At 42.5% G+C, this 24,861-nt stretch overlaps 1 protein-coding gene across 1 annotated transcript in view; it reads right to left on the bottom strand.

The window, feature by feature from the left end:
• Window positions 1-173: 173 nt before the first annotated feature.
• The window catches only part of LOC114669449 (uncharacterized), a 115,636-nt gene continuing 90,948 nt past the window's right edge, over window positions 174-24,861 (bottom strand). Inside the window, exons 43-57 of the mRNA XM_051924011.1 lie at window positions 23,295-23,414; window positions 22,772-22,918; window positions 19,854-19,964; window positions 18,315-18,410; window positions 14,284-14,538; window positions 8,918-9,175; window positions 7,997-8,254; window positions 6,974-7,231; window positions 6,053-6,310; window positions 5,030-5,287; window positions 4,109-4,366; window positions 3,086-3,343; window positions 2,165-2,422; window positions 1,142-1,399; window positions 174-478 (exon numbers count right to left, since the gene is read on the bottom strand). Coding sequence (XP_051779971.1) covers window positions 174-478; window positions 1,142-1,399; window positions 2,165-2,422; window positions 3,086-3,343; window positions 4,109-4,366; window positions 5,030-5,287; window positions 6,053-6,310; window positions 6,974-7,231; window positions 7,997-8,254; window positions 8,918-9,175; window positions 14,284-14,538; window positions 18,315-18,410; window positions 19,854-19,964; window positions 22,772-22,918; window positions 23,295-23,414 — 3,356 coding nt within the window. The remainder of the gene's footprint in view (window positions 479-1,141; window positions 1,400-2,164; window positions 2,423-3,085; window positions 3,344-4,108; window positions 4,367-5,029; window positions 5,288-6,052; window positions 6,311-6,973; window positions 7,232-7,996; window positions 8,255-8,917; window positions 9,176-14,283; window positions 14,539-18,314; window positions 18,411-19,853; window positions 19,965-22,771; window positions 22,919-23,294; window positions 23,415-24,861) is intronic.

The following is a 24,861-nucleotide window of genomic DNA, read 5'->3' as shown; positions in this document are numbered from 1 at the left end:
ACCTGAACTTGCCCGTCCTCTATTCAGAACATGTCAGCCGTCCACATCTTCCTTTCCTTATATGTTGACCTCTTGCTACAGAGAATACGCTCTTGTAGGGGTCAGTCGAACCAGTTTATACCTCAGACGTTGTGTACGGCCAGCTTTAGGCCCGCCTTTTCGGTAGAGATCGCTCAGCAGGTGATACACAATGAAGTCCAAAACGCCCAGGAATACGCACCTGTGGAAACCGTGAGAGAGGCAGCATCGCCTTCAGTGAAGTTGTCTCCATCCACAGCAGATACTTCCACCTTGTAGTTCTGACCAGGTATCAGCTCACTTATGGTGACCGTCTCCGAATGCACTGTCAAATCAGGGAGGGTAGTTCCTGGAATTTTCACCTTATAATGAACCACGCCGCTGAGGGCTGAACTCCACGTCAGTGTGATGGAGGTGGTTGTAATATCCTCAGCTGTCAAATTCAGGATCGTTTCAGGCTCTGGGGAGAAAATAGAGAAGCATGCCGGGATCAGTAGTTATCAAAACCGCAACTCACGCTTCCTCCTTTTTGGAAAGGAGGAAAGATAGAGTTTCAGTGGCCTGGGAAGCCCCAATTCAGATTTCTTCCCGACAACTCGGGCAATCCACTCAAGCGCTCGTCTGCAACACGACTCTCCATGAGGAACCGATGTCAGGACTGGAAAAGCAAGATCCCAAAAGTAACACGATAACTTTAAGAATCGGATTTAGTTACGTCTCGAGGACGGTGAAATCAATAGCGGATATGCAGGTTATGAGACAGAGAGAGTATCGTTTTGCTGCGCCTTTGCAGTTTCCCAAGATACTGTGGTCAAGGCACAGCATGCCGTGACCTGTCGACAGGAATCTAATGTCCATGCCGTCTTGTCGTCGAGGTGGTTCGGTTACGTTTCCTTGTGGCAATTTTTACTTTTCACGGATCTCGCATGTCGGTAGCACATTTCAGAGATACTACGTCACAGTTTTGAAGAGACAAAAATAACACTCTCGGTGGAACTTCAAAGGAAGATTCACGAGGCCATGGTCCATGCCAGTGTAAACCTTCAATTCCATCCCTCTTTTCTACATTGCAAACAGCAAAACTAGAAATAATACATTCAAGGAAAGAGAATCTTTTGCTTACTTGTGAACACTGTAAGAGATGCTCCACTGCCTTGCGTAACGTTGTCTTCAGCCACAGCGAACACTTGCACCGTATACATGCTCCCCGGTGTCAACCCAGTTAAAACAGCCATTTCAGAATCCACTCTGGTATCAAAGTCGGGCACTCCTGTGACTTGAACATTGTACCCGACTGCGACGCCTTCTGTCAGGTTCCACGTTAGGCTAAAGGACTTTGTCGTGATGTTTTCAGCAGTCAAACCTAAAATGTTTCCGGGCACTGTGGGAACACAAGTTCAATGATCGTTAGGCGGTTTTCTTTGCTTAGAACGCCATCTGCTAGATAATAATTAAATAATTAAATGCAGAGACAGAGTGACAGACAAATACATCAAATAAATAAATGACTCGAAAAGTTCAGGAAGACATTCTTCCTCTGATGCACTAACGTATAATGTCCTCAAATGTCGATTAAACCATCACGTGATTTCAAGAAAGCGTGTATCATGACAATAAGAGTTTAGGACCAGGTTGAAACAAAAAGTAACTCCAGATCTCAGGGTACCTGGTAGATTCCGACGACCCGGGGGTGACCTGTCCTCAAATGGGGCAACGAGACTGAGCACCACTTTTGCGGTCATCTCTTATGTTTCACAAAGGAGTTAAAACGGCACGCTATTTGGGCTACACGTTGTTGACGGTGTGCCCTGGAACCCGTTTCTTGAGCGATGATTTAACACACAAGCATATCCCTCTAATTTCGGTCCTCTGAGGACTCTCGGTTCCATCTCCTTTGGCAATTGTTGACCACGGCCGCTTTTATCCACCTGAACTTGCCCGTCCTCTATTCAGAACATGTCAGCCGTCCACATCTTCCTTTCCTTATATGTTGACCTCTTGCTACAGAGAATACGCTCTTGTAGGGGTCAGTCGAACCAGTTTATACCTCAGACGTTGTGTACGGCCAGCTTTAGGCCCGCCTTTTCGGTAGAGATCGCTCAGCAGGTGATACACAATGAAGTCCAAAACGCCCAGGAATACGCACCTGTGGAAACCGTGAGAGAGGCAGCATCGCCTTCAGTGAAGTTGTCTCCATCCACAGCAGATACTTCCACCTTGTAGTTCTGACCAGGTATCAGCTCACTTATGGTGACCGTCTCCGAATGCACTGTCAAATCAGGGAGGGTAGTTCCTGGAATTTTCACCTTATAATGAACCACGCCGCTGAGGGCTGAACTCCACGTCAGTGTGATGGAGGTGGTTGTAATATCCTCAGCTGTCAAATTCAGGATCGTTTCAGGCTCTGGGGAGAAAATAGAGAAGCATGCCGGGATCAGTAGTTATCAAAACCGCAACTCACGCTTCCTCCTTTTTGGAAAGGAGGAAAGATAGAGTTTCAGTGGCCTGGGAAGCCCCAATTCAGATTTCTTCCCGACAACTCGGGCAATCCACTCAAGCGCTCGTCTGCAACACGACTCTCCATGAGGAACCGATGTCAGGACTGGAAAAGCAAGATCCCAAAAGTAACACGATAACTTTAAGAATCGGATTTAGTTACGTCTCGAGGACGGTGAAATCAATAGCGGATATGCAGGGTATGAGACAGAGAGAGTATCGTTTTGCTGCGCCTTTGCAGTTTCCCAAGATACTGTGGTCAAGGCACAGCATGCCGTGACCTGTCGACAGGAATCTAATGTCCATGCCGTCTTGTCGTCGAGGTGGTTCGGTTACGTTTCCTTGTGGCAATTTTTACTTTTCACGGATCTCGCATGTCGGTAGCACATTTCAGAGATACTACGTCACAGTTTTGAAGAGACAAAAATAACACTCTCGGTGGAACTTCAAAGGAAGATTCACGAGGCCATGGTCCATGCCAGTGTAAACCTTCAATTCCATCCCTCTTTTCTACATTGCAAACAGCAAAACTAGAAATAATACATTCAAGGAAAGAGAATCTTTTGCTTACTTGTGAACACTGTAAGAGACGCTCCACTGCCTTGCGTAACGTTGTCTTCAGCCACAGCGAACACTTGCACCGTATACATGCTCCCCGGTGTCAACCCAGTTAAAACAGCCATTTCAGAATCCACTCTGGTATCAAAGTCGGGCACTCCTGTGACTTGAACATTGTACCCGACTGCGACGCCTTCTGTCAGGTTCCACGTTAGGCTAAAGGACTTTGTCGTGATGTTTTCAGCAGTCAAACCTAAAATGTTTCCGGGCACTGTGGGAACACAAGTTCAATGATCGTTAGGCGGTTTTCTTTGCTTAGAACGCCATCTGCTAGATAATAATTAAATAATTAAATGCAGAGACAGAGTGACAGACAAATACATCAAATAAATAAATGACTCGAAAAGTTCAGGAAGACATTCTTCCTCTGATGCACTAACGTATAATGTCCTCAAATGTCGATTAAACCATCACGTGATTTCAAGAAAGCGTGTATCATGACAATAAGAGTTTAGGACCAGGTTGAAACAAAAAGTAACTCCAGATCTCAGGGTACCTGGTAGATTCCGACGACCCGGGGGTGACCTGTCCTCAAATGGGGCAACGAGACTGAGCACCACTTTTGCGGTCATCTCTTATGTTTCACAAAGGAGTTAAAACGGCACGCTATTTGGGCTACACGTTGTTGACGGTGTGCCCTGGAACCCGTTTCTTGAGCGATGATTTAACACACAAGCATATCCCTCTAATTTCGGTCCTCTGAGGACTCTCGGTTCCATCTCCTTTGGCAATTGTTGACCACGGCCGCTTTTATCCACCTGAACTTGCCCGTCCTCTATTCAGAACATGTCAGCCGTCCACATCTTCCTTTCCTTATATGTTGACCTCTTGCTACAGAGAATACGCTCTTGTAGGGGTCAGTCGAACCAGTTTATACCTCAGACGTTGTGTACGGCCAGCTTTAGGCCCGCCTTTTCGGTAGAGATCGCTCAGCAGGTGATACACAATGAAGTCCAAAACGCCCAGGAATACGCACCTGTGGAAACCGTGAGAGAGGCAGCATCGCCTTCAGTGAAGTTGTCTCCATCCACAGCAGATACTTCCACCTTGTAGTTCTGACCAGGTATCAGCTCACTTATGGTGACCGTCTCCGAATGCACTGTCAAATCAGGGAGGGTAGTTCCTGGAATTTTCACCTTATAATGAACCACGCCGCTGAGGGCTGAACTCCACGTCAGTGTGATGGAGGTGGTTGTAATATCCTCAGCTGTCAAATTCAGGATCGTTTCAGGCTCTGGGGAGAAAATAGAGAAGCATGCCGGGATCAGTAGTCATCAAAACCGCAACTCACGCTTCCTCCTTTTTGGAAAGGAGGAAAGATAGAGTTTCAGTGGCCTGGGAAGCCCCAATTCAGATTTCTTCCCGACAACTCGGGCAATCCACTCAAGCGCTCGTCTGCAACACGACTCTCCATGAGGAACCGATGTCAGGACTGGAAAAGCAAGATCCCAAAAGTAACACGATAACTTTAAGAATCGGATTTAGTTACGTCTCGAGGACGGTGAAATCAATAGCGGATATGCAGGGTATGAGACAGAGAGAGTATCGTTTTGCTGCGCCTTTGCAGTTTCCCAAGATACTGTGGTCAAGGCACAGCATGCCGTGACCTGTCGACAGGAATCTAATGTCCATGCCGTCTTGTCGTCGAGGTGGTTCGGTTACGTTTCCTTGTGGCAATTTTTACTTTTCACGGATCTCGCATGTCGGTAGCACATTTCAGAGATACTACGTCACAGTTTTGAAGAGACAAAAATAACACTCTCGGTGGAACTTCAAAGGAAGATTCACGAGGCCATGGTCCATGCCAGTGTAAACCTTCAATTCCATCCCTCTTTTCTACATTGCAAACAGCAAAACTAGAAATAATACATTCAAGGAAAGAGAATCTTTTGCTTACTTGTGAACACTGTAAGAGATGCTCCACTGCCTTGCGTAACGTTGTCTTCAGCCACAGCGAACACTTGCACCGTATACATGCTCCCCGGTGTCAACCCAGTTAAAACAGCCATTTCAGAATCCACTCTGGTATCAAAGTCAGGCACTCCTGTGACTTGAACATTGTACCCGACTGCGACGCCTTCTGTCAGGTTCCACGTTAGGCTAAAGGACTTTGTCGTGATGTTTTCAGCAGTCAAACCTAAAATGTTTCCGGGCACTGTGGGAACACAAGTTCAATGATCGTTAGGCGGTTTTCTTTGCTTAGAACGCCATCTGCTAGATAATAATTAAATAATTAAATGCAGAGACAGAGTGACAGACAAATACATCAAATAAATAAATGACTCGAAAAGTTCAGGAAGACATTCTTCCTCTGATGCACTAACGTATAATGTCCTCAAATGTCGATTAAACCATCACGTGATTTCAAGAAAGCGTGTATCATGACAATAAGAGTTTAGGACCAGGTTGAAACAAAAAGTAACTCCAGATCTCAGGGTACCTGGTAGATTCCGACGACCCGGGGGTGACCTGTCCTCAAATGGGGCAACGAGACTGAGCACCACTTTTGCGGTCATCTCTTATGTTTCACAAAGGAGTTAAAACGGCACGCTATTTGGGCTACACGTTGTTGACGGTGTGCCCTGGAACCCGTTTCTTGAGCGATGATTTAACACACAAGCATATCCCTCTAATTTCGGTCCTCTGAGGACTCTCGGTTCCATCTCCTTTGGCAATTGTTGACCACGGCCGCTTTTATCCACCTGAACTTGCCCGTCCTCTATTCAGAACATGTCAGCCGTCCACATCTTCCTTTCCTTATATGTTGACCTCTTGCTACAGAGAATACGCTCTTGTAGGGGTCAGTCGAACCAGTTTATACCTCAGACGTTGTGTACGGCCAGCTTTAGGCCCGCCTTTTCGGTAGAGATCGCTCAGCAGGTGATACACAATGAAGTCCAAAACGCCCAGGAATACGCACCTGTGGAAACCGTGAGAGAGGCAGCATCGCCTTCAGTGAAGTTGTCTCCATCCACAGCAGATACTTCCACCTTGTAGTTCTGACCAGGTATCAGCTCACTTATGGTGACCGTCTCCGAATGCACTGTCAAATCAGGGAGGGTAGTTCCTGGAATTTTCACCTTATAATGAACCACGCCGCTGAGGGCTGAACTCCACGTCAGTGTGATGGAGGTGGTTGTAATATCCTCAGCTGTCAAATTCAGGATCGTTTCAGGCTCTGGGGAGAAAATAGAGAAGCATGCCGGGATCAGTAGTTATCAAAACCGCAACTCACGCTTCCTCCTTTTTGGAAAGGAGGAAAGATAGAGTTTCAGTGGCCTGGGAAGCCCCAATTCAGATTTCTTCCCGACAACTCGGGCAATCCACTCAAGCGCTCGTCTGCAACACGACTCTCCATGAGGAACCGATGTCAGGACTGGAAAAGCAAGATCCCAAAAGTAACACGATAACTTTAAGAATCGGATTTAGTTACGTCTCGAGGACGGTGAAATCAATAGCGGATATGCAGGGTATGAGACAGAGAGAGTATCGTTTTGCTGCGCCTTTGCAGTTTCCCAAGATACTGTGGTCAAGGCACAGCATGCCGTGACCTGTCGACAGGAATCTAATGTCCATGCCGTCTTGGCGTCGAGGTGGTTCGGTTACGTTTCCTTGTGGCAATTTTTACTTTTCACGGATCTCGCATGTCGGTAGCACATTTCAGAGATACTACGTCACAGTTTTGAAGAGACAAAAATAACACTCTCGGTGGAACTTCAAAGGAAGATTCACGAGGCCATGGTCCATGCCAGTGTAAACCTTCAATTCCATCCCTCTTTTCTACATTGCAAACAGCAAAACTAGAAATAATACATTCAAGGAAAGAGAATCTTTTGCTTACTTGTGAACACTGTAAGAGATGCTCCACTGCCTTGCGTAACGTTGTCTTCAGCCACAGCGAACACTTGCACCGTATACATGCTCCCCGGTGTCAACCCAGTTAAAACAGCCATTTCAGAATCCACTCTGGTATCAAAGTCGGGCACTCCTGTGACTTGAACATTGTACCCGACTGCGACGCCTTCTGTCAGGTTCCACGTTAGGCTAAAGGACTTTGTCGTGATGTTTTCAGCAGTCAAACCTAAAATGTTTCCGGGCACTGTGGGAACACAAGTTCAATGATCGTTAGGCGGTTTTCTTTGCTTAGAACGCCATCTGCTAGATAATAATTAAATAATTAAATGCAGAGACAGAGTGACAGACAAATACATCAAATAAATAAATGACTCGAAAAGTTCAGGAAGACATTCTTCCTCTGATGCACTAACGTATAATGTCCTCAAATGTCGATTAAACCATCACGTGATTTCAAGAAAGCGTGTATCATGACAATAAGAGTTTAGGACCAGGTTGAAACAAAAAGTAACTCCAGATCTCAGGGTACCTGGTAGATTCCGACGACCCGGGGGTGACCTGTCCTCAAATGGGGCAACGAGACTGAGCACCACTTTTGCGGTCATCTCTTACGTTTCACAAAGGAGTTAAAACGGCACACTATTTGGGCTACACGTTGTTGACGGTGTGCCCTGGAACCCGTTTCTTGAGCGATGATTTAACACACAAGCATATCCCTCTAATTTCGGTCCTCTGAGGACTCTCGGTTCCATCTCCTTTGGCAATTGTTGACCACGGCCGCTTTTATCCACCTGAACTTGCCCGTCCTCTATTCAGAACATGTCAGCCGTCCACATCTTCCTTTCCTTATATGTTGACCTCTTGCTACAGAGAATACGCTCTTGTAGGGGTCAGTCGAACCAGTTTATACCTCAGACGTTGTGTACGGCCAGCTTTAGGCCCGCCTTTTCGGTAGAGATCGCTCAGCAGGTGATACACAATGAAGTCCAAAACGCCCAGGAATACGCACCTGTGGAAACCGTGAGAGAGGCAGCATCGCCTTCAGTGAAGTTGTCTCCATCCACAGCAGATACTTCCACCTTGTAGTTCTGACCAGGTATCAGCTCACTTATGGTGACCGTCTCCGAATGCACTGTCAAATCAGGGAGGGTAGTTCCTGGAATTTTCACCTTATAATGAACCACGCCGCTGAGGGCTGAACTCCACGTCAGTGTGATGGAGGTGGTTGTAATATCCTCAGCTGTCAAATTCAGGATCGTTTCAGGCTCTGGGGAGAAAATAGAGAAGCATGCCGGGATCAGTAGTCATCAAAACCGCAACTCACGCTTCCTCCTTTTTGGAAAGGAGGAAAGATAGAGTTTCAGTGGCCTGGGAAGCCCCAATTCAGATTTCTTCCCGACAACTCGGGCAATCCACTCAAGCGCTCGTCTGCAACACGACTCTCCATGAGGAACCGATGTCAGGACTGGAAAAGCAAGATCCCAAAAGTAACACGATAACTTTAAGAATCGGATTTAGTTACGTCTCGAGGACGGTGAAATCAATAGCGGATATGCAGGGTATGAGACAGAGAGAGTATCGTTTTGCTGCGCCTTTGCAGTTTCCCAAGATACTGTGGTCAAGGCACAGCATGCCGTGACCTGTCGACAGGAATCTAATGTCCATGCCGTCTTGTCGTCGAGGTGGTTCGGTTACGTTTCCTTGTGGCAATTTTTACTTTTCACGGATCTCGCATGTCGGTAGCACATTTCAGAGATACTACGTCACAGTTTTGAAGAGACAAAAATAACACTCTCGGTGGAACTTCAAAGGAAGATTCACGAGGCCATGGTCCATGCCAGTGTAAACCTTCAATTCCATCCCTCTTTTCTACATTGCAAACAGCAAAACTAGAAATAATACATTCAAGGAAAGAGAATCTTTTGCTTACTTGTGAACACTGTAAGAGATGCTCCACTGCCTTGCGTAACGTTGTCTTCAGCCACAGCGAACACTTGCACCGTATACATGCTCCCCGGTGTCAACCCAGTTAAAACAGCCATTTCAGAATCCACTCTGGTATCAAAGTCGGGCACTCCTGTGACTTGAACATTGTACCCGACTGCGACGCCTTCTGTCAGGTTCCACGTTAGGGTAAAGGATGACGTTGTGATGTTTTCAGCAGTTAAGTCTGATACCATTTCTGGGACTGTTAAAGAAAAGAAATTGTTGACAATAAAGTCATTTTTTTCTTCTTTTGAAATTAACTTTACTTCCATGAAAATTAATCATTTGATAATTAAAGTAATTAGTTAAACATTCAATGTGTTAGTAAATAAATAAATTGATACTTAATATCATATTCAGAGTTGGTTATTTTCTGCACTATTTATTTATGTGTTCCTTTTTCAGTGCTTGGTGTTGACCGAGTACATCCTGAGAGAGTCAGCTGATAGCTGCTTGGAATTTGTATTTTCTGTGGCGTGGGTATTAATTAAAAAATACATGTTTGTTCTATGAACTTTAGTTTTGGTTGCTACTAATGAACCGTGTGAGAATTCTGAAAGGTTTGCAGCAAAAGTAGCTGCGCTTGGAAAACGTACTTATTATTTGTTATGTGTACTTGTTCTTTTTATTTGTATTTGAACTAGTATTCTAAAGGCAGGATCAGAAATGAACAGTAACTGCTTTTGGCATTTGTAACTAAATAACCACGATGTAGGAATAAATAGTTAATGTGTAACAGAGACAGCAGTTCCTTTGTTAAAATGTAAAGGCCATGTCTGATTTCAAAGCAATTAATAGGGATGCTCAGCAGTGCGTAGGTTAGAGGCTAGCGTTAAGACGCCCTATCAGCCACAAGAGGCTATAGGCACAGATAAGGCAGCAAGAAGTTAAGTAGCATCAGATATTCACTAAGCAAGTTTTACTTATTGATTTATTTTAAATTGAACAGTTAAAAAAATGTCTGGAAGTAAAGAGCAGTTAAGTGGTTGAGAGGCGTAAGGGTTCATTAATACAGGGGAATAGAAACAGCGCGAGTGGAGAGCAGTAAGAGGAGTGCAAAGTTAGAAAAACACACAGAGAAAAGTAAAGTTAACCTCATAGAAGGACAAAGAGCAGGCAGTTTAGAGGGAGAACAGTGCAGGAGCTTATGGGGCCAGAAGGTCTAAAATAGCTGTACCAGTTCTATAATCTAATTTATTTGGGTTAGTTTTAAATTAAATCATTTAGTTTTTATAAAAAAATAAAAATTTAAGGCAGTTTTAGTAATCCTAAATGAAATTTTAATAATGAGGCCCGTGGGCGGAACGGTGGTTCAGTGGTAGCGCTGCTGCCTCGCAGTTAGGAGACCTGGGTTCACTTCCCAGGTCCTTCCTGCATGGAGTTTGCATGTTCTCCCCCAAGTGTGTGTGGGTTTCCTCCAGGTGCTCCAGTTTCCTCCCACAGTCCAAAAACATGCAGGTTAGGCCCATTGGCGATTCTAACTTGTTCCTAGTGTGTGTGTGCACCCTGTGGTGGGCTGGTGCTCTGCCCAGGGTTTGTTTCCTGCCTTGCACCCTGTGTTGGCTGGGATTGGCTCCAGCAGACCCCTGTGACCCTATAATTAGGATATAGCGGGATGGATAATGAGGCCAGTGCAATGCAAGTCCTGTTTGGATGTTGGACTTTTTAGAGGATAGCTTGAAGGAGCCCGTTGTGTATGATGGCAACATGTGCAGCTGATCTGGCACCTCGAGCTTAGGGTCGCTGAACTGGAGAAGGAGTTGGCTGGCCTTAATTGTAGTAGAAAATTGGTGGACCTGGCCCAGGAGTCCTTTAGAGAGATATTGTGCACTCCTAAGGTGGCACTGGAGGAGATTCCAGATAAGACACGTAGAGATAGGTGGGTCACAAGGCACAAGGCACAAGATAAAAGGTGCACAGTATTCGGGGACATCAACAACAAAATTGTAACTGTCAAACTGTTTTCAGGTCCTTGTGGAGCAGGACAATGTCTCTGATGATTCTGTGTTGGTAGGCAATGATGAGGAGTCCTAACGAGCCACCTCAAAACCAGTTCACAGAAAAAGAGATATAGTAATAGTTGCCGACGCAAACATTATAGGGATTGAAGTCCAAGTTTGCTTTAGAGACAGAGAGTCTCACATGGTGTGTTGCCTTCCGGGTGCACAGGTGGGGGACCTCCCTATAAAGGTGGACAGTTTATTGGACAAAGTGGGGGTTGATCCTGCTGTTGTTGTCCATGTTATATATATACAGTATATATAGATAGATAGATAGATAGATAGATAGATAGATAGATAGATAGATAGATAGATAGATAGATAGATAGATAGATAGATAGATAGATAGATAGATAGATAGATAGATAGATAGATAGATAGATAGATAGATAGATAGATAGATAGATAGATAGATAGATAGATTATAAATTACATATATAAGGGTAGTCTGTCAGTTCTGCTATCCAAATTCAAAGAAATAGATGCCAGGCTGAGGAGAAAAACTGACAAGGTAGTCTTCTCTGAAGTTGTGCCTGTTCTTCATGCCAGTTCAGGTAAGACTTGTTGAGATTAGAAGGCTTAATGCATGGCTCAATATCTTGGTGCAGGGTAGAAGCGAATTGTATTGTTTTATTGGACATTGGAAATCTTTTTGGAACAGTTGGGACCTGTTCCTCCACGATGGGTTACATCTGAACCAGAGGGGCACCAATGTGCTGGGGAGGTGTATGAGTAGGCTAGTCGAGGATTGGGGTGCAGGGAGTTTAGGACAGGCCAGGTTTAGATCTAGTCATGTAGGAACAAACAACAGTGTAAAAATCAAAATGCATAGTAATATAAATTCCAACCCAACATTTAAATGTAAAAGGAGTAACACTTTAAAAATAGTTTGCTTTAATGCTGGAAGTATCAAAAATAAAGTAAGTGAGCTGGAGTTATATGTAGCAGAGCATAATTATGATATTATAGCAATAACAGAAACTTGGCTAAATAACCAAGATGGCGATGAGTGTAATATACAGGGATACACATTATTAGGAAGGAGAGACAGAACAGAAAAGGAGGTGGTGTGGCTGCTTATGCCAAACAGAATTTAAATGTAAGTCCTCTTCAGTTGGATGATGAGCCCCATCTTAGTGAGGACATCTGGCTTCGCCTGGAAAGCATTAGGGAAAGAGGTCTAATTTTAGAATAATGATGGTAAGTTCCAGCGATTAATTAAGTGTATTTAGTCATTTATGAAGCCATTTTCTCAGACATTCATGGACACTCTGACCACCCACTTCTGACCACATAAATAAAACCAAATCTCCTGCGTCCCCTCTCAACCACTTAAAATTAGACCTGTGCCACAAGCACTTAATTTGGGTCCTGTTGATACTACAGGATTTCCATGGGAATGCTGACCCCTACAGAGGAGTACTGGAGCAAAGGACAGGTCCTGAAGTTGATGTGGAAACTAAAGGAGTTCCTGAATCCTTTAAGGTTCCAGACAGAATTCCTACATGGTGCACTCTGGGCCTTGACATCTTCTCCAACAATCAGGTTGCAATAGGCACAGCAAACACCATTAGCCCTTTAACTATTTATGGAGCTCAGGGATGCAAGAACACAAACTGCCACCAGAGAGAGCTTTCAGAACTCAGAGGTAACCTGAAGCTCACCCTCCAAGTAACTTCAGGACACAGTTTAAAAGCAGTACGAGATGATCAATAAAAATTGTCCTTGCAGTTCCTCTTGGGCAGTTTAGGAGAATGGCAGAAATTTTTGAGTTTATTTTTTAAGGCTGCTTCAAAATACTAATTAACCAAATTTGGTGGGTCAAAACAAAACACAAAACCATAAACTAAGTTTAGGCAGAAAGGGTTCTCAAGTGTTGTGAACTAGGAGTTCCAATAAATCAAAAGTTCCAAAAGCCCTTCCAAAAGTAACCACCAAGCCCCAGCTACTAATAAAGCCAAGCACTAATCTTTATAAAACAAAAGATTAATTTTTCACAACAGGTATTCTTATAACTATGAAGCTTCATGGAGCACAAAGGTGAAATGGAATTGCTCAAGACACAAGACACACCAAAACAGACAGGTCCCAAAATGGAAAATCAAGCAATCATCAAGAAAACTGAACTAAAATTTGAAAATCCAGTAATTCACAAAATCACAGAAAAAAGGCACACTTGGAGGCCTCTTCAAAATGAACTGCTAGGACTGTTGGGAGACCCTCCACATTTATAGGGTGTTTGGCAGTTGATCCCTCCTTTTAGGGGACCACCCACAAAACACATGGAACTTAATACAGACAGCTTATAGACAAGATCAAAAATAATAATAATACGCATAATCAACAAAAGTAACGTTAACATCAAAAATTACACGAGAACTAAAAAGACGTGAAACAAGACTCTGAAGCAGGCCATTAAGTGCTATACACTCTAAGGCGCAGTCATGCGAAACATCATAAAAGAGCCCAACAGCCAGAGCTTTGTGCTGTGGCATTAGTTAGCCTTTGCTTGCAGTGCTTCTGGCCATCTTAGCATTTCATTTTTTGGTGTTAGACTAGTCATTAAGAATACATTTTTTCTTTTCTTTTTCTTTCCTTTTTTTTCTGCTTTCCCTGGTTTTTTGCACCTAAGGGGGTGAGGCCACCAGTTGTTATTGCTGATGCCGGTTATGGCCGTCGCCTGAGAGGACGTCTCAGAAGCAGCTGTCATCTCAGTAGTTCACTGAAGCTTTGATTGACCAAAGTCTCGGTTTAGAGCTGATATTCTCGAACACTCTAATTCTTTTAAGTTTATTTTTCTTTATTTGCATTTTGTAAATCTTAGTATTTTATGATTTTTGTATTTTCAAATAATTTCTTGGTTTTGAGGTTTGGGTAAAATTTTGCATTGAGATTTCAGGAATAGTCTTTCTTACAGAGGGTGGTAATTTAATTTTGTAGAATTTATTGGTTCAGTTCTTGCTCGTTTCATTTTATTCCCTTTACCTTTTATCTCTCCCCTTTTAATTTTATTTCTTTTGCTTATAAAGACTAATTTGCTGTTTACATGAGTTCTGAAATTATGAATAATTATATTCAGTTACACCAGGCAACACTTTTCCTTTTCTGAAGTTATGAAGTGAGGTCGGTCAACTGCTCTACTCAGTCTGTACCATTCACTTACCTAAAAGAAGCAAATATGGATCTTGTGTCTGCAGCGAAGTGTCGCAAAGTGGTGAAGCAGACCTTCACGTTTCAATTGAGTGATGAGAGGCTGAATGTGTTGTTATTTGCAGTATGCACACAATTTTTTAACTTTTGTTTAACTTACATGTGAATTGAGTCACTGTTACTATATCTGCTTCCATCACAATGCCACCAGTGACTGGAATTATCCGAAATACATATCCATGTCCTGGTGTCAGTCCAGTTACAACTGCCACAGTTGAAGACACTGTGATGTTCATGGTCACATCTCCCAAGACTTCCAGGATGAAGCTGGTATCACCTGAGCTGGATGTGTTCCAGGTGAGGATAACTGAAGTTGTATTTATAGTATACGCATTCACACTGCTGAAATCAATCTCTGTGAAGACAAAAAAAGGAAGAACAAATGGAGATAGATAGATAGATAGATAGATAGATACTTTATTAATCCCAATGGGAAATTCACAAATGTGGGACTTCAGTGACAAGAACAGGGTTCTTTAGAAGTGAACAGCTCTTTACAACTCTTTAAAATGATTATTACTTATAGTGATGGCCAAGAAACCTCAGGTTTACATGAAGAACGGAGATAACAGCATTTCTGATACAACGGACTTCAGTTGAAAGGCATGAAGAAAATGTCAAATTACTCGTGTCACATAATCCACATATCAGGCGTTCATTTGTATGCTCACAGCATTACAAACAAGCATTTTTACTAAAATATCCATCCAACCCGCTATATCCTAACTACAGGGTCACTGGGGGTCTGCTGGAGCCAATCCTAGTCAATACAGGGTGCAAGGCAGGAAACAAACCCCGGGCAGGGCGCCAGCCCACCGCAGGGCACACACACACACCAAGCACACACTCGGGACTATTTAGAACTGCCAATGCACCTAACCTGCATGTCTTTGGACTATGGGAGGAAACCCATGCAGACACGGGGAGAACATGCAAACTCCACGCAGGGAGGACCAGGGAAGCGAGCCTAGATGAGAACAGGTCATTCTGCCCACCAAAGCTTGCCGGTTCTATCCATTTAGCTCTTCCAAAGTAACATCAACTCAAGCTCTGAAGGTCCCTAAAGTTCTGCTGTCCACTACACTACTTGGTCACTTAATTCCATGTGTCTGAGGTTTTCTGTGTAAAGAAAAACTTCCTAATGTTTCTGCAAAATTTACCCTTTACTATTTTCCAACAGTGTCCACATGTTCTTGACGTGTTCTCATTTTAAACACTTCACTCAGGTCTCCTCTTAATCTTCTTTTGCTTAAACTGTAAAGGCTCAGCTCTTTTAATTTTTCCTCATAACTCATCCCCTGTAGCCCTGAATCAGCCTAGTTGCTCTTCCCTGGACCTTCTCTACTGCTGTTATGTCTTGTGAGACCAAAACTGCACCCAGGACTCCAGATGAGGCCTCACCAGTGTGTTATAAAGCTTGAGCAGAACCTCCTGGGACTTGTAGTCTACACATCAAGGTGCTATATAACCTGACATTCTGTTAGCCTTCTCAGTGGCTTCTGAACACTGTCTGGAAGTCGATAGCTTAGAGTCCACTGTGGCTCCTAAATCCTTCTTATAAGGTGGACTCTCGATTTTCTGACCGCCCATTGTACAGTCTGTAACAGTCTGTTAGCCTTCTTAATGGCTTCTGAACACTGTCTGGCAGTTGAGAGTGTGGACTCCTACATCCTTCTCATAAGGTGTACTTTCAATTTTCAGACCTCCTGCTGTGTATTGTGTGAGAATAATTTGGAGGTAACAGCAGTTAAGTATTTTGGTTTGCAGTGCACATTGAAATATATAAACTTTTGTTTTCTAATGTCATTAATTGACTGCTGAAATTGTCAAATAAACAAGCAGAATGTTCCAGGGGGATGGCTCAAGAAACTGCACCTAGTCAGACTTGCTAGTTGGCCGAGTTCAAGAGATATTGAAAATTAGAATATAATGAAGACTTTTATTTTAGGTAGGTTCTGCTCTGCACTAAAGCATCTGATGTCCTTTAACCAATCAGAGTATGATATGTGAGCATTAATTCATCATTGCTTTGCAAATTCAGTTGTCTATAAATATAACGCTCTGCCTGCACTTTTTACGATTCTGACAATGCTGTAACAGACTACAGTGACGTGTGCTCCCTCTTCAGCTTGGTGCTGCAAGAGTAAATAAAGGACACAGATGGACAAGGTTTCATCTGCCCAATTACTGACTCCAGAAGGTTTTATCCACCTTGTCCTAGTAGAGGATGTTTCTTTCTTCAATTAATATGTTTGATTGCCACCACAGTATTTAAATCTAACATTTTTACTTCCTAGGTGTAATACTTTACAGTTATTGACGTTAAATTTTCCACAAATCTACCCAAGCGTATATGCTGTCCAAGTCCTTTTGTAATGATATAATGGATTCCAAATTATCTGCCAATCCACCTATCTTGTTATCATCTGCAAACTTAACCAGCTTGTTACTTATATTCCTATCTAAATCATTTATAAATATTAACAATAGCTGCGCTCCTAGCACTGACCACTGCTGGACGCCACTTTTAACATCGGCCAATTCTGATGAGGTTCCTCACACCATCACCCTCTGCTTCCTGTGTCTGCGCCAATTCTGCACCCATCAAAAACAAGCTGCCACTTCTTTTATTTTGATGTCCAGCATCTCATGTGGCACCTTATCAATATCAAATGCTTTCTAAAATTTAAGATATATAATATCATGTGCTCCACTTTGATCATATTTTTTGTTGCTTCCTCATAGACTTCCAGCAGGATGCTAAAAGATGAGCTCTCTCTTCTGAACCCATTGCTGCCTGTTTCTGTAGAACTCCTGATCTTGACGTGTGTTGGTCAATCTTTTCCTTAATAATTCCTCCCATTAATTTACCTGTGATGAACGTTAATCTTACTGGCCTATAATTGCTTGGATCTGCCTGGTCACCCTTTTTATGTTACAGGATAATATTGACTTCCTAAAAATATGTGTCAAGGCTTTATATCTGTACTCACTAACCTCCATAAGAACATGAGGATAGAACTTATCTGGTCCTGCTGATTTGTTTGATTCCAGCCTATTTAATCTGAGCAGCTCTTCTCCCTCCACAGTTTTCAGATCCCTCAGTATCTCTTTAGTAGTCTCTTTTACCGCTGGGATGTTATCTACTTCCTCACATGTGAAGACTCAGAGAAATGCGAGTTGAGAGCACCCCCTATTTCACTATCACTATTTTTTATTTCTCCTTTGTAATTCCTGATGTGATACCTGCCTTCCTTGAATTCATGGGCTACCATGGCACATCAAGTCATGTTAACATTGTGCAGCTGGGCCTGGGAGAGGACCACAATGAGAAATAAACAGGTCAAGGACAGGTGGAACAAAGGCCTTGTGTTTGTGCAAACCACAAGAAGAAGGTCAATTCACTGTGCAGTTTCACAAACAGCTCTTGCATAACCCTAAAGTCCTGTATGTGTGATGTAATGACCAACAAATGAATAGTGAGGTGGGTCTTTAATTCAAAAGTTCAATCCTGCTTCAATGTGCATCGCTGTTGTGCATTCAGAAGATTTCCCAGAAATGGCTTATTTCACAATAGTTTGGCCAAAGCACACAAGTTGGGATGTTGTGAACGTGTGACTGAATGCTCGCTATGGCTCTGGATTGGATTAACCAGGCTTGACTTTGTATATTTAAAGCAGACAGAGAGGACAGAAAAAACCCTCATATTGCATTGTGTTTGTGAGTGACTCAAGCCGGCGAGATGCTTTGAAATCTGAGTAGCAAAGCACGCACTGCCATTTCAATGGATGAGAGGAGTACCAGTGTACACAATTAATCAATTGTGCATTTGGTATCCAGCATTATTTATTAAAATGCATATTCATCCAGTGAAAGGCCAGTTAATGCTCTGCTATGCAAATGGATTTGACAGAAGTGGGAAAAGATGAAGAGGAAGAAGATGACTTTTGTTAATTAGTCTAACTGGTACATGCAGCTATGCTGGTATCCTTTAAAACCCCCAGAATTGGCACTAATAGCATGATGTGGAATTTGGCCACACTGCCCCCTCTTGCTGGGCTGTGGCCACTGCTTGGAGCTGAACATTTGTGTGTCTTACTCTGGCAAATGGAAGGCTTTGAAGTTACTTACTTGGCCTGTTGCAGAGATTTCCTTGGCAGCAGTTAAATCGAATATTTTGGCAAAAATTAGTTGAGCAGCATCCCATGTAAATCAGCACTGAACTGTCTGAAAAAACAGAAAAAGTGAAGTTACTGCGGAGTCGTGTATCATTTTAATGAAAAAATAACTTCAACTTGATCAACACCGAGCTTATCCTCTAAATAAAGTTTCATCCTTTTCTGAATGGACCAAAGGGAAGCTGCTCTCCTGCTCCTGCATTTCTGAACCCTGATTGCATCTATTTGTTTGGTCCACAGTCTCACCCCAGGTAGGCATTCGGGTTCAAATGAAACTTTACAAAGCTGGGTTACCGCGTTACTGTGTTGCGTTTGCTGCTCTTCCAAAAGGAAGCACTGCCAGATGTTTTTTTTGTTCATTTTAGATTTTTTGATTTATGTTTGGAGCAGCACTACTTAAAAGGACCTACATTTCCCAACGGTCCTGGCGCTATAACGTTATTGGCCAGATAAGGAGGAGGCAGGGGTTGCTGGCAAGGAGATTAATAAGACAGGCTCTTTAAAAAGGAGCCTAAAAGACAGAGGGAGGATTGCGATCTATCAGTGTCATTTCTACTCTTCAAACATTCTATTAGATAACAATCTACTGCTGCCTTGGATTACAGTTTCATCTGGACGTTTGTGCCATCCTCTGCCTGTTTGTCAGTGTGGATTTGTCTTGGTTGGCACTACCTGTCCCCTCCAATCCTCACATGTCAACCTGAACCTGGTAGGACAAAACTTTACGTTTCCTTTAGAGGGCTGTTCACAGGGATTTCATGTCACACGTTCATCGTCACCTGCTCCTGCTATTTCAGAAAATTTATATTTAGCGAACAGTGTGCCTTCATTCATTTAGTTTTAGACTTTTTAAAAATGAATGCTTATATTTTTCATTTCCAAGTAGCTTAAAATCCTTCATTTATTTGTTAGCATAAAGGTTGCTGGCTTTTTTGATTGTAGGCAGGCCTGTCTCATTGTCTTGTTGTTAAGTTTAAAACTCAATTACTTTGAGAGAGTTAAACGGGCCATTGTTCTAAGAAATGCAGCTGCTGACATTTTAACCTTAAATAACTAATTAGTTTAGAATATATATATATACAGCATATATACAGTAGATAGATAGATAGATAGATAGATAGATAGATAGATAGATAGATAGATAGATAGATAGATAGATAGATAGATAGATAGATAGATAGATAGATAGATAGATAGATAGATAGATAGATAGATAGATAGATAGATAGATAGATAGATAGATAGATAGATAGATAGATAGATAGATAGATAGATAGATAGATAGATAGATACTGTATAGTATAGTGACTGCCAAAATAAAGTGACATGGCCAACATAATATTCACATTGAGTGACTGCACAAGTAATATAAAACAATACAAAACAAAAATATCCAAAACTTGCAATAATAACTAACACAAATCACATATATTTGAAAAGTCTTCAGCAGACCAGCTTGCTCAGCATCACCCCAATTTGTAATGTGACTTACAGACAGCCGTGAAGCAGTGGTCTTCGATCCCAATGCATTCTGCTACTTTCCCACATGTGCTGTTTGTCCCAACACAGCACACCAAGCCGTTTGGAGCAGAAGACATATCAGCTAAAAAAAGCACAAAATTCAATCATTATAATTATGGAACAATTATTTGGTCAAATAGTGATAGCCTAAGCCGGGGCAGACAACGTCAGTCCTGAAGGCCCACAGTGGCTACAGGTTTTTGTTGTAACCCAGTTTTTTAATGAGCAGCCAATTATTGCTAACTAGCAAAATACCTGCGCTTCGCAGCGGTGAAGTACTGCCTTAAAATTGTTATTAAGAAGAAAAGTAAACATTTTTAAACTGAGGGAAAATATACCAATAATTATTTGTTAAGGATCTCTTTGTATACCACGTTGTCAGTTCGGCCCTCCGGTTGTAATATGACCAAGCTGTGCGCTGAGCTTACTCTTGAGCATGCAACGTATAGTTCGCCATGTGAAACACAATCTTGCCTCAAATCAATGCCAACCTTTTGTAGGGTTTGTCCCTGAGACTTATTAAATGTCATTGCGAAGCAGAGCCTTAGTGGAAATTGGAGGCGTTTGAATTGAAATGGGAGATCAGAGGGTATAACAGGGATGCGAGGAATAAAAACTCTCTCCCCTGAGCCACTGCCAGTAAAAATAGTTGCCTCAATTAGGTTCTTTTGCAGACATGTGACCTGAAGTCTCGTGCCATTACAAAGTTTCAGTGGCTGTACGCAAATCCACAATCAGCTTTTTTGAGCCAAACCTGTTGTTTTCGTATGAGCCGCTTTTTATTATTGGGATCGTACCTAGAAACAGAAAGTCTATGAACTTGTGGATTTGCGTGCGAATATTTAGCGACAGTGTCTCTATTAACTTCTGGATTTGCCTGTGAGTATTTAGCGACAGTGTCTCTATTAACTTGTGGATTTTTCTGTGAGTATTTGGTGGCAGCGTCACGAAGTTGTTTCCATCCTGCTGCATCAGAAAATGTACCACGACGTCTGACACGCCTCCTTTTTACTGTTTTCTCACAGCTTGGATTGCTGCTGTCATAATCGGTTTGAGTTTCATAGTTTGTTTCAATTACGTTAGTATTTGCAGGACTTGCTGTGTTGAAGTGACATTCGGCATCTGTCAAGCACTGTAAGCATACAACCGGTTTCATCGATAACTTCGCATCCAGCTTTTGAGAGTTGAAACATTCATAAACATCAAAGTGTCCACTACTCAAATCATCACCTGTGAATCTAAGATGTGTAAGAGGCATTGGCATTTTTCCAAACGTGTAAAATAGGCAGGCAAACAACTACATGGGAGGCCGGGGGACGCAGGACGCAGGGGGACGCAGGACACAACCCCGCCTCACACAGCGACCGAGCTGCAGGCTATGGACGTATATATGTACGTAAGTAGGATTCAGTTATGATCGTTACGCGTAGAATTTTAAAATGAAACCTGCTTAACTTTTGTAAGTAAGCTGTAAGGAATGAGCCTGCCAAATTTCAGCCTTCTACCTACATGAGAAGTTGGAGAGTTAGTGACGAGTGAGTCAGTCAGTCAGTCAGTGAGGGCTTTGCCTTTTATTAGTATAGATGAAGCACTTATTGCTTAAGTGACATTTTTCTGTTTTATTTTAGTGGTCTCACTTGTTAAGGTTCTCCATACTTGATTGCTTATTTCAGTCTTAAACAGCTGCACTCGCTGTTATTAATGACTCCTTACTAGCAATTAGATGTAAATGACAAAGGAGCCAGCAGTTCTCCATCTCACTTGCCTCCATTTACACCTGTGTGGATTCATCAGCACTTTTTGATTTCATGAAACATTTAAGAGAAAAATATGACAGACTGAAAATAATCTGTTTTAGGCTTCAAATCATTTGGATGATTTGCTTGGAAAGGAAAAAACATCTGTGATACAAGAGCCAAACACTGCAGACTAACAAGCCATTACATTAAATAAGGTCTGAGATTGCCGAGGATCAATTTCTAATGAAGCAATTGGGTTGGAACAAAAACCTGCAGCCACTGCAGCCCTCCAGGACCAACATTCTCTACCCCTGGCCTTCTGCAGGAGCGTCTTTGTATTCCTGACAGATATGCAGGTGCCATCAAAAGCAATGACACTGTAAGAGCCACTCTTAGAAAGTTAATGCTTTAAGTTAAGTTAAATTCATATTAGTGCATGATTAGAGATGAAGTCAATCTTTTAAAAAATTGGTAGAATTTAATGAACACAATTCTCAACACAGGCCTCAAATGAACAGGGTGTGTCGCTCACCACTATCCAAGCACACCTCCACCCCTTCTTCAAGTTTCCAATGAAGACATCACCAAGACACCCCCACCTGTGAGATCGAGGGGTTCCCCAAAAACAGCATTGATTGCTTGCTGTTAACAAATGACAATTTAATTTTGGTGAAAGCCAAACTATGCACATGCTCTTTGGCACTTTAGATGGTCACTTCTAGTATAGGGGTCTACCCTGCAAAACACTGCCATCCTGTCCAGGGTTGGTTGCTACCTTGAGCACATGAATGTAGATGGCTGGAGTATCTTAGTAAATGTCTCTGATTAATGTGACATCATTCCACCTTTAGAGAAGTTTAGATGAGGGCAGGCAGTTCAGCTCAACAAAGCTTGTCAGTCCTATCCACATAATTCTTTTAAAATTACATCAAGTCATGTTTTGAAGGTCCCTAAAGTGCTACCATAAATGTAATGAATTATTATTATTATTATTATTACCGTCTACTAAACTACTTGGTCACTTATTCCATGGCTCTTATCAGTAACATGAAAGCTTTGCATCAAAAGTCAGGGTTAGATGCATTGAGGTATTCTGTAATGTGTTCTCTTCACAATGATGCGGATTGTGAAAGTCAAAGCATCTGCTAACCTTCTTGCACTGGCGCGTCACAAAAGTCGGTGTCACAGCATTCGGTTGTTCTTGTTATGCTGCCCTCTCCGAAGTTAATGGAAGTTGTCTCATTACAGCTGTCTGGGATGGTGCAGTATTGCTGGACGTAGTCGTTCAAATAACCACCTGAAACCGAGAAAAAAGTGTAAGACACTTCATTAGCTGTGGGCAATGTGGAAATCTGTTTATCGTTGAGGGCTCTTGCACTCTTTGAATCTGGAGTCTCCAAGCATTGCTCACTTCATGTTTCAATGTGGCTTTTATTTCTCAAAAATCTCAAAGTCTTATTAAATTAGCTACCCTGAGATTGTATGATCAGTGAGCATTCCTAATTAGATAAAGAAGGAAAAAAAAGCAGTAGCCTTTCAGGATCCTGTGCCATAAATTCTCTATCTTTTGCTCAGATCTTCATCTGTATAGATGGGGTCCCCTTGATCGAGTAGAGAAGGCCTTTGCCCCTGGCCCTCTGTATTCCTGTGCTTTGCTTTTCACTCACACTTACCGATGCTGTCTTTGACTGCCACAGTCGTACAGGTTGTGTACTGAGGGTTGCAGACGTCAGACAAGTCTTCACAGCCACTTGCACTGCCGGTGAAGCAAAGATGACAAACCAAAGAGGAAACTAAAACACAAGACGAAACAAAGAAAAGAGGAAAGAGGTCTCAAGTGAGCTTATTCAGGAGCTAAGCAGCTCAGCCACTAAGTCAATAAAAATCTCACATAATGAGCGGCCATGGCTTATATTGAGAGTGTGTCTGTAATTCTTTAGGTAAAGTGGAACCCTACGTTCTTAGCATAGATGACCCAACACTCTGAACTTCATGGTTCACTGTACCATGTATGGCCTTTTTTCTAATTCTATGCATTTCCAGAGATGTGCATACAATTGGAGAGTTAAATAAAGCCATCAAACACACATTGTTATTGACAAAAAATAAAAACCAAAATGCAATCAATGCAATAAATCAGGGAAAGATTTAAGATTTGTGAATCTTTTCCAACACTAAAAACTCTATGACTGCCTAAGGAAGAAAGCTAACCTGTAATGAAAAGCCCAGATAACATTGTAGTAGTGCTGCTTAAATGAACTGCATTTCCCAGCAGCCACTTGGTCATCTTCAGCAGTTGTTGCGAGGGCTGCTTGGTGAAACAAGATGTGGCGGTGCTGGATTCTAAAGAGAAGCCATGAGAAGTCGGCCATGTTGCGACTGTCTTGTGCTCTTCTTGTTGTCACCGCTGCAGCATTCATTTGGATTACAACCACGACACTCTCTAGGATTATCGTTTTCACTGGATTTGTGGGTCTGCTTGTTCGTGTGGTTTCCCTCCTAGCTAGGATTCGTCTTCATTAAAACCGTCAGTTGGACTTCACAAATACGGCAGGGCAAACTTTGTTTTTCCTTCAGGGAGGTTCATGGGGGCGTTCATTAAATTCATCACCACCATCATCTGCATCTGCGGGAGTGGACTGTGTTTGAACTTTGTTTCGGGAGTTTACTGCTTAGCGTTTTGTCTGGTTTTGCTTGTTTTTGTGTTACTTTCATTTATTATTCATGTGGGTTCCTGCACTTGCGTTGTTTGCTTAATTAACACGGCATTTAATATAGTACATTCCTTTGCATTGTGATTGACCTGCTGCTTATGTGTCTCTGGGTGTGAGTGTGTGTGCAAGCCGAGTCAAAGCTGGGTCGTTCCTGAGATCCCCTAAATGAAAAAAATAAATTACCGAGCAAGGACAGTGGGAATCTGAGTCCCTTGCAGCCATTATAACATTCGTGTCTCTTTGACAAATTCTAAACGAGCTCTGCTCAGTTCCTCACAAATGTACAGTAAGTCGATTTTGTTTTCACTTTTAGGTCATTTTCCAACTGAGTTATGGCAGTGGAAGGTGCATTAGAATTTTTCCAGCTGACCGATATTAGTTGATGCACTGATAATGTAATGGAAACACATCCTTGTGTGGCTATCACTAGATAGTCTAATCCCATCCGCCATTACTGAAAACAGTGGTGTATGCTTCTAAATCCAACACTCTCTGGTAGATGCACCAATATCTTGGTCTAAAAAGG

Source organism: Erpetoichthys calabaricus, chromosome 2, assembly GCF_900747795.2.
Source record: "Erpetoichthys calabaricus chromosome 2, fErpCal1.3, whole genome shotgun sequence".
NCBI classification, from domain to species: Eukaryota; Metazoa; Chordata; class Cladistia; order Polypteriformes; family Polypteridae; genus Erpetoichthys; species Erpetoichthys calabaricus.
The sequence above is the reverse complement of the archived record's forward strand: the minus strand, read 5'-3'. Positions and strand labels throughout refer to the sequence as shown.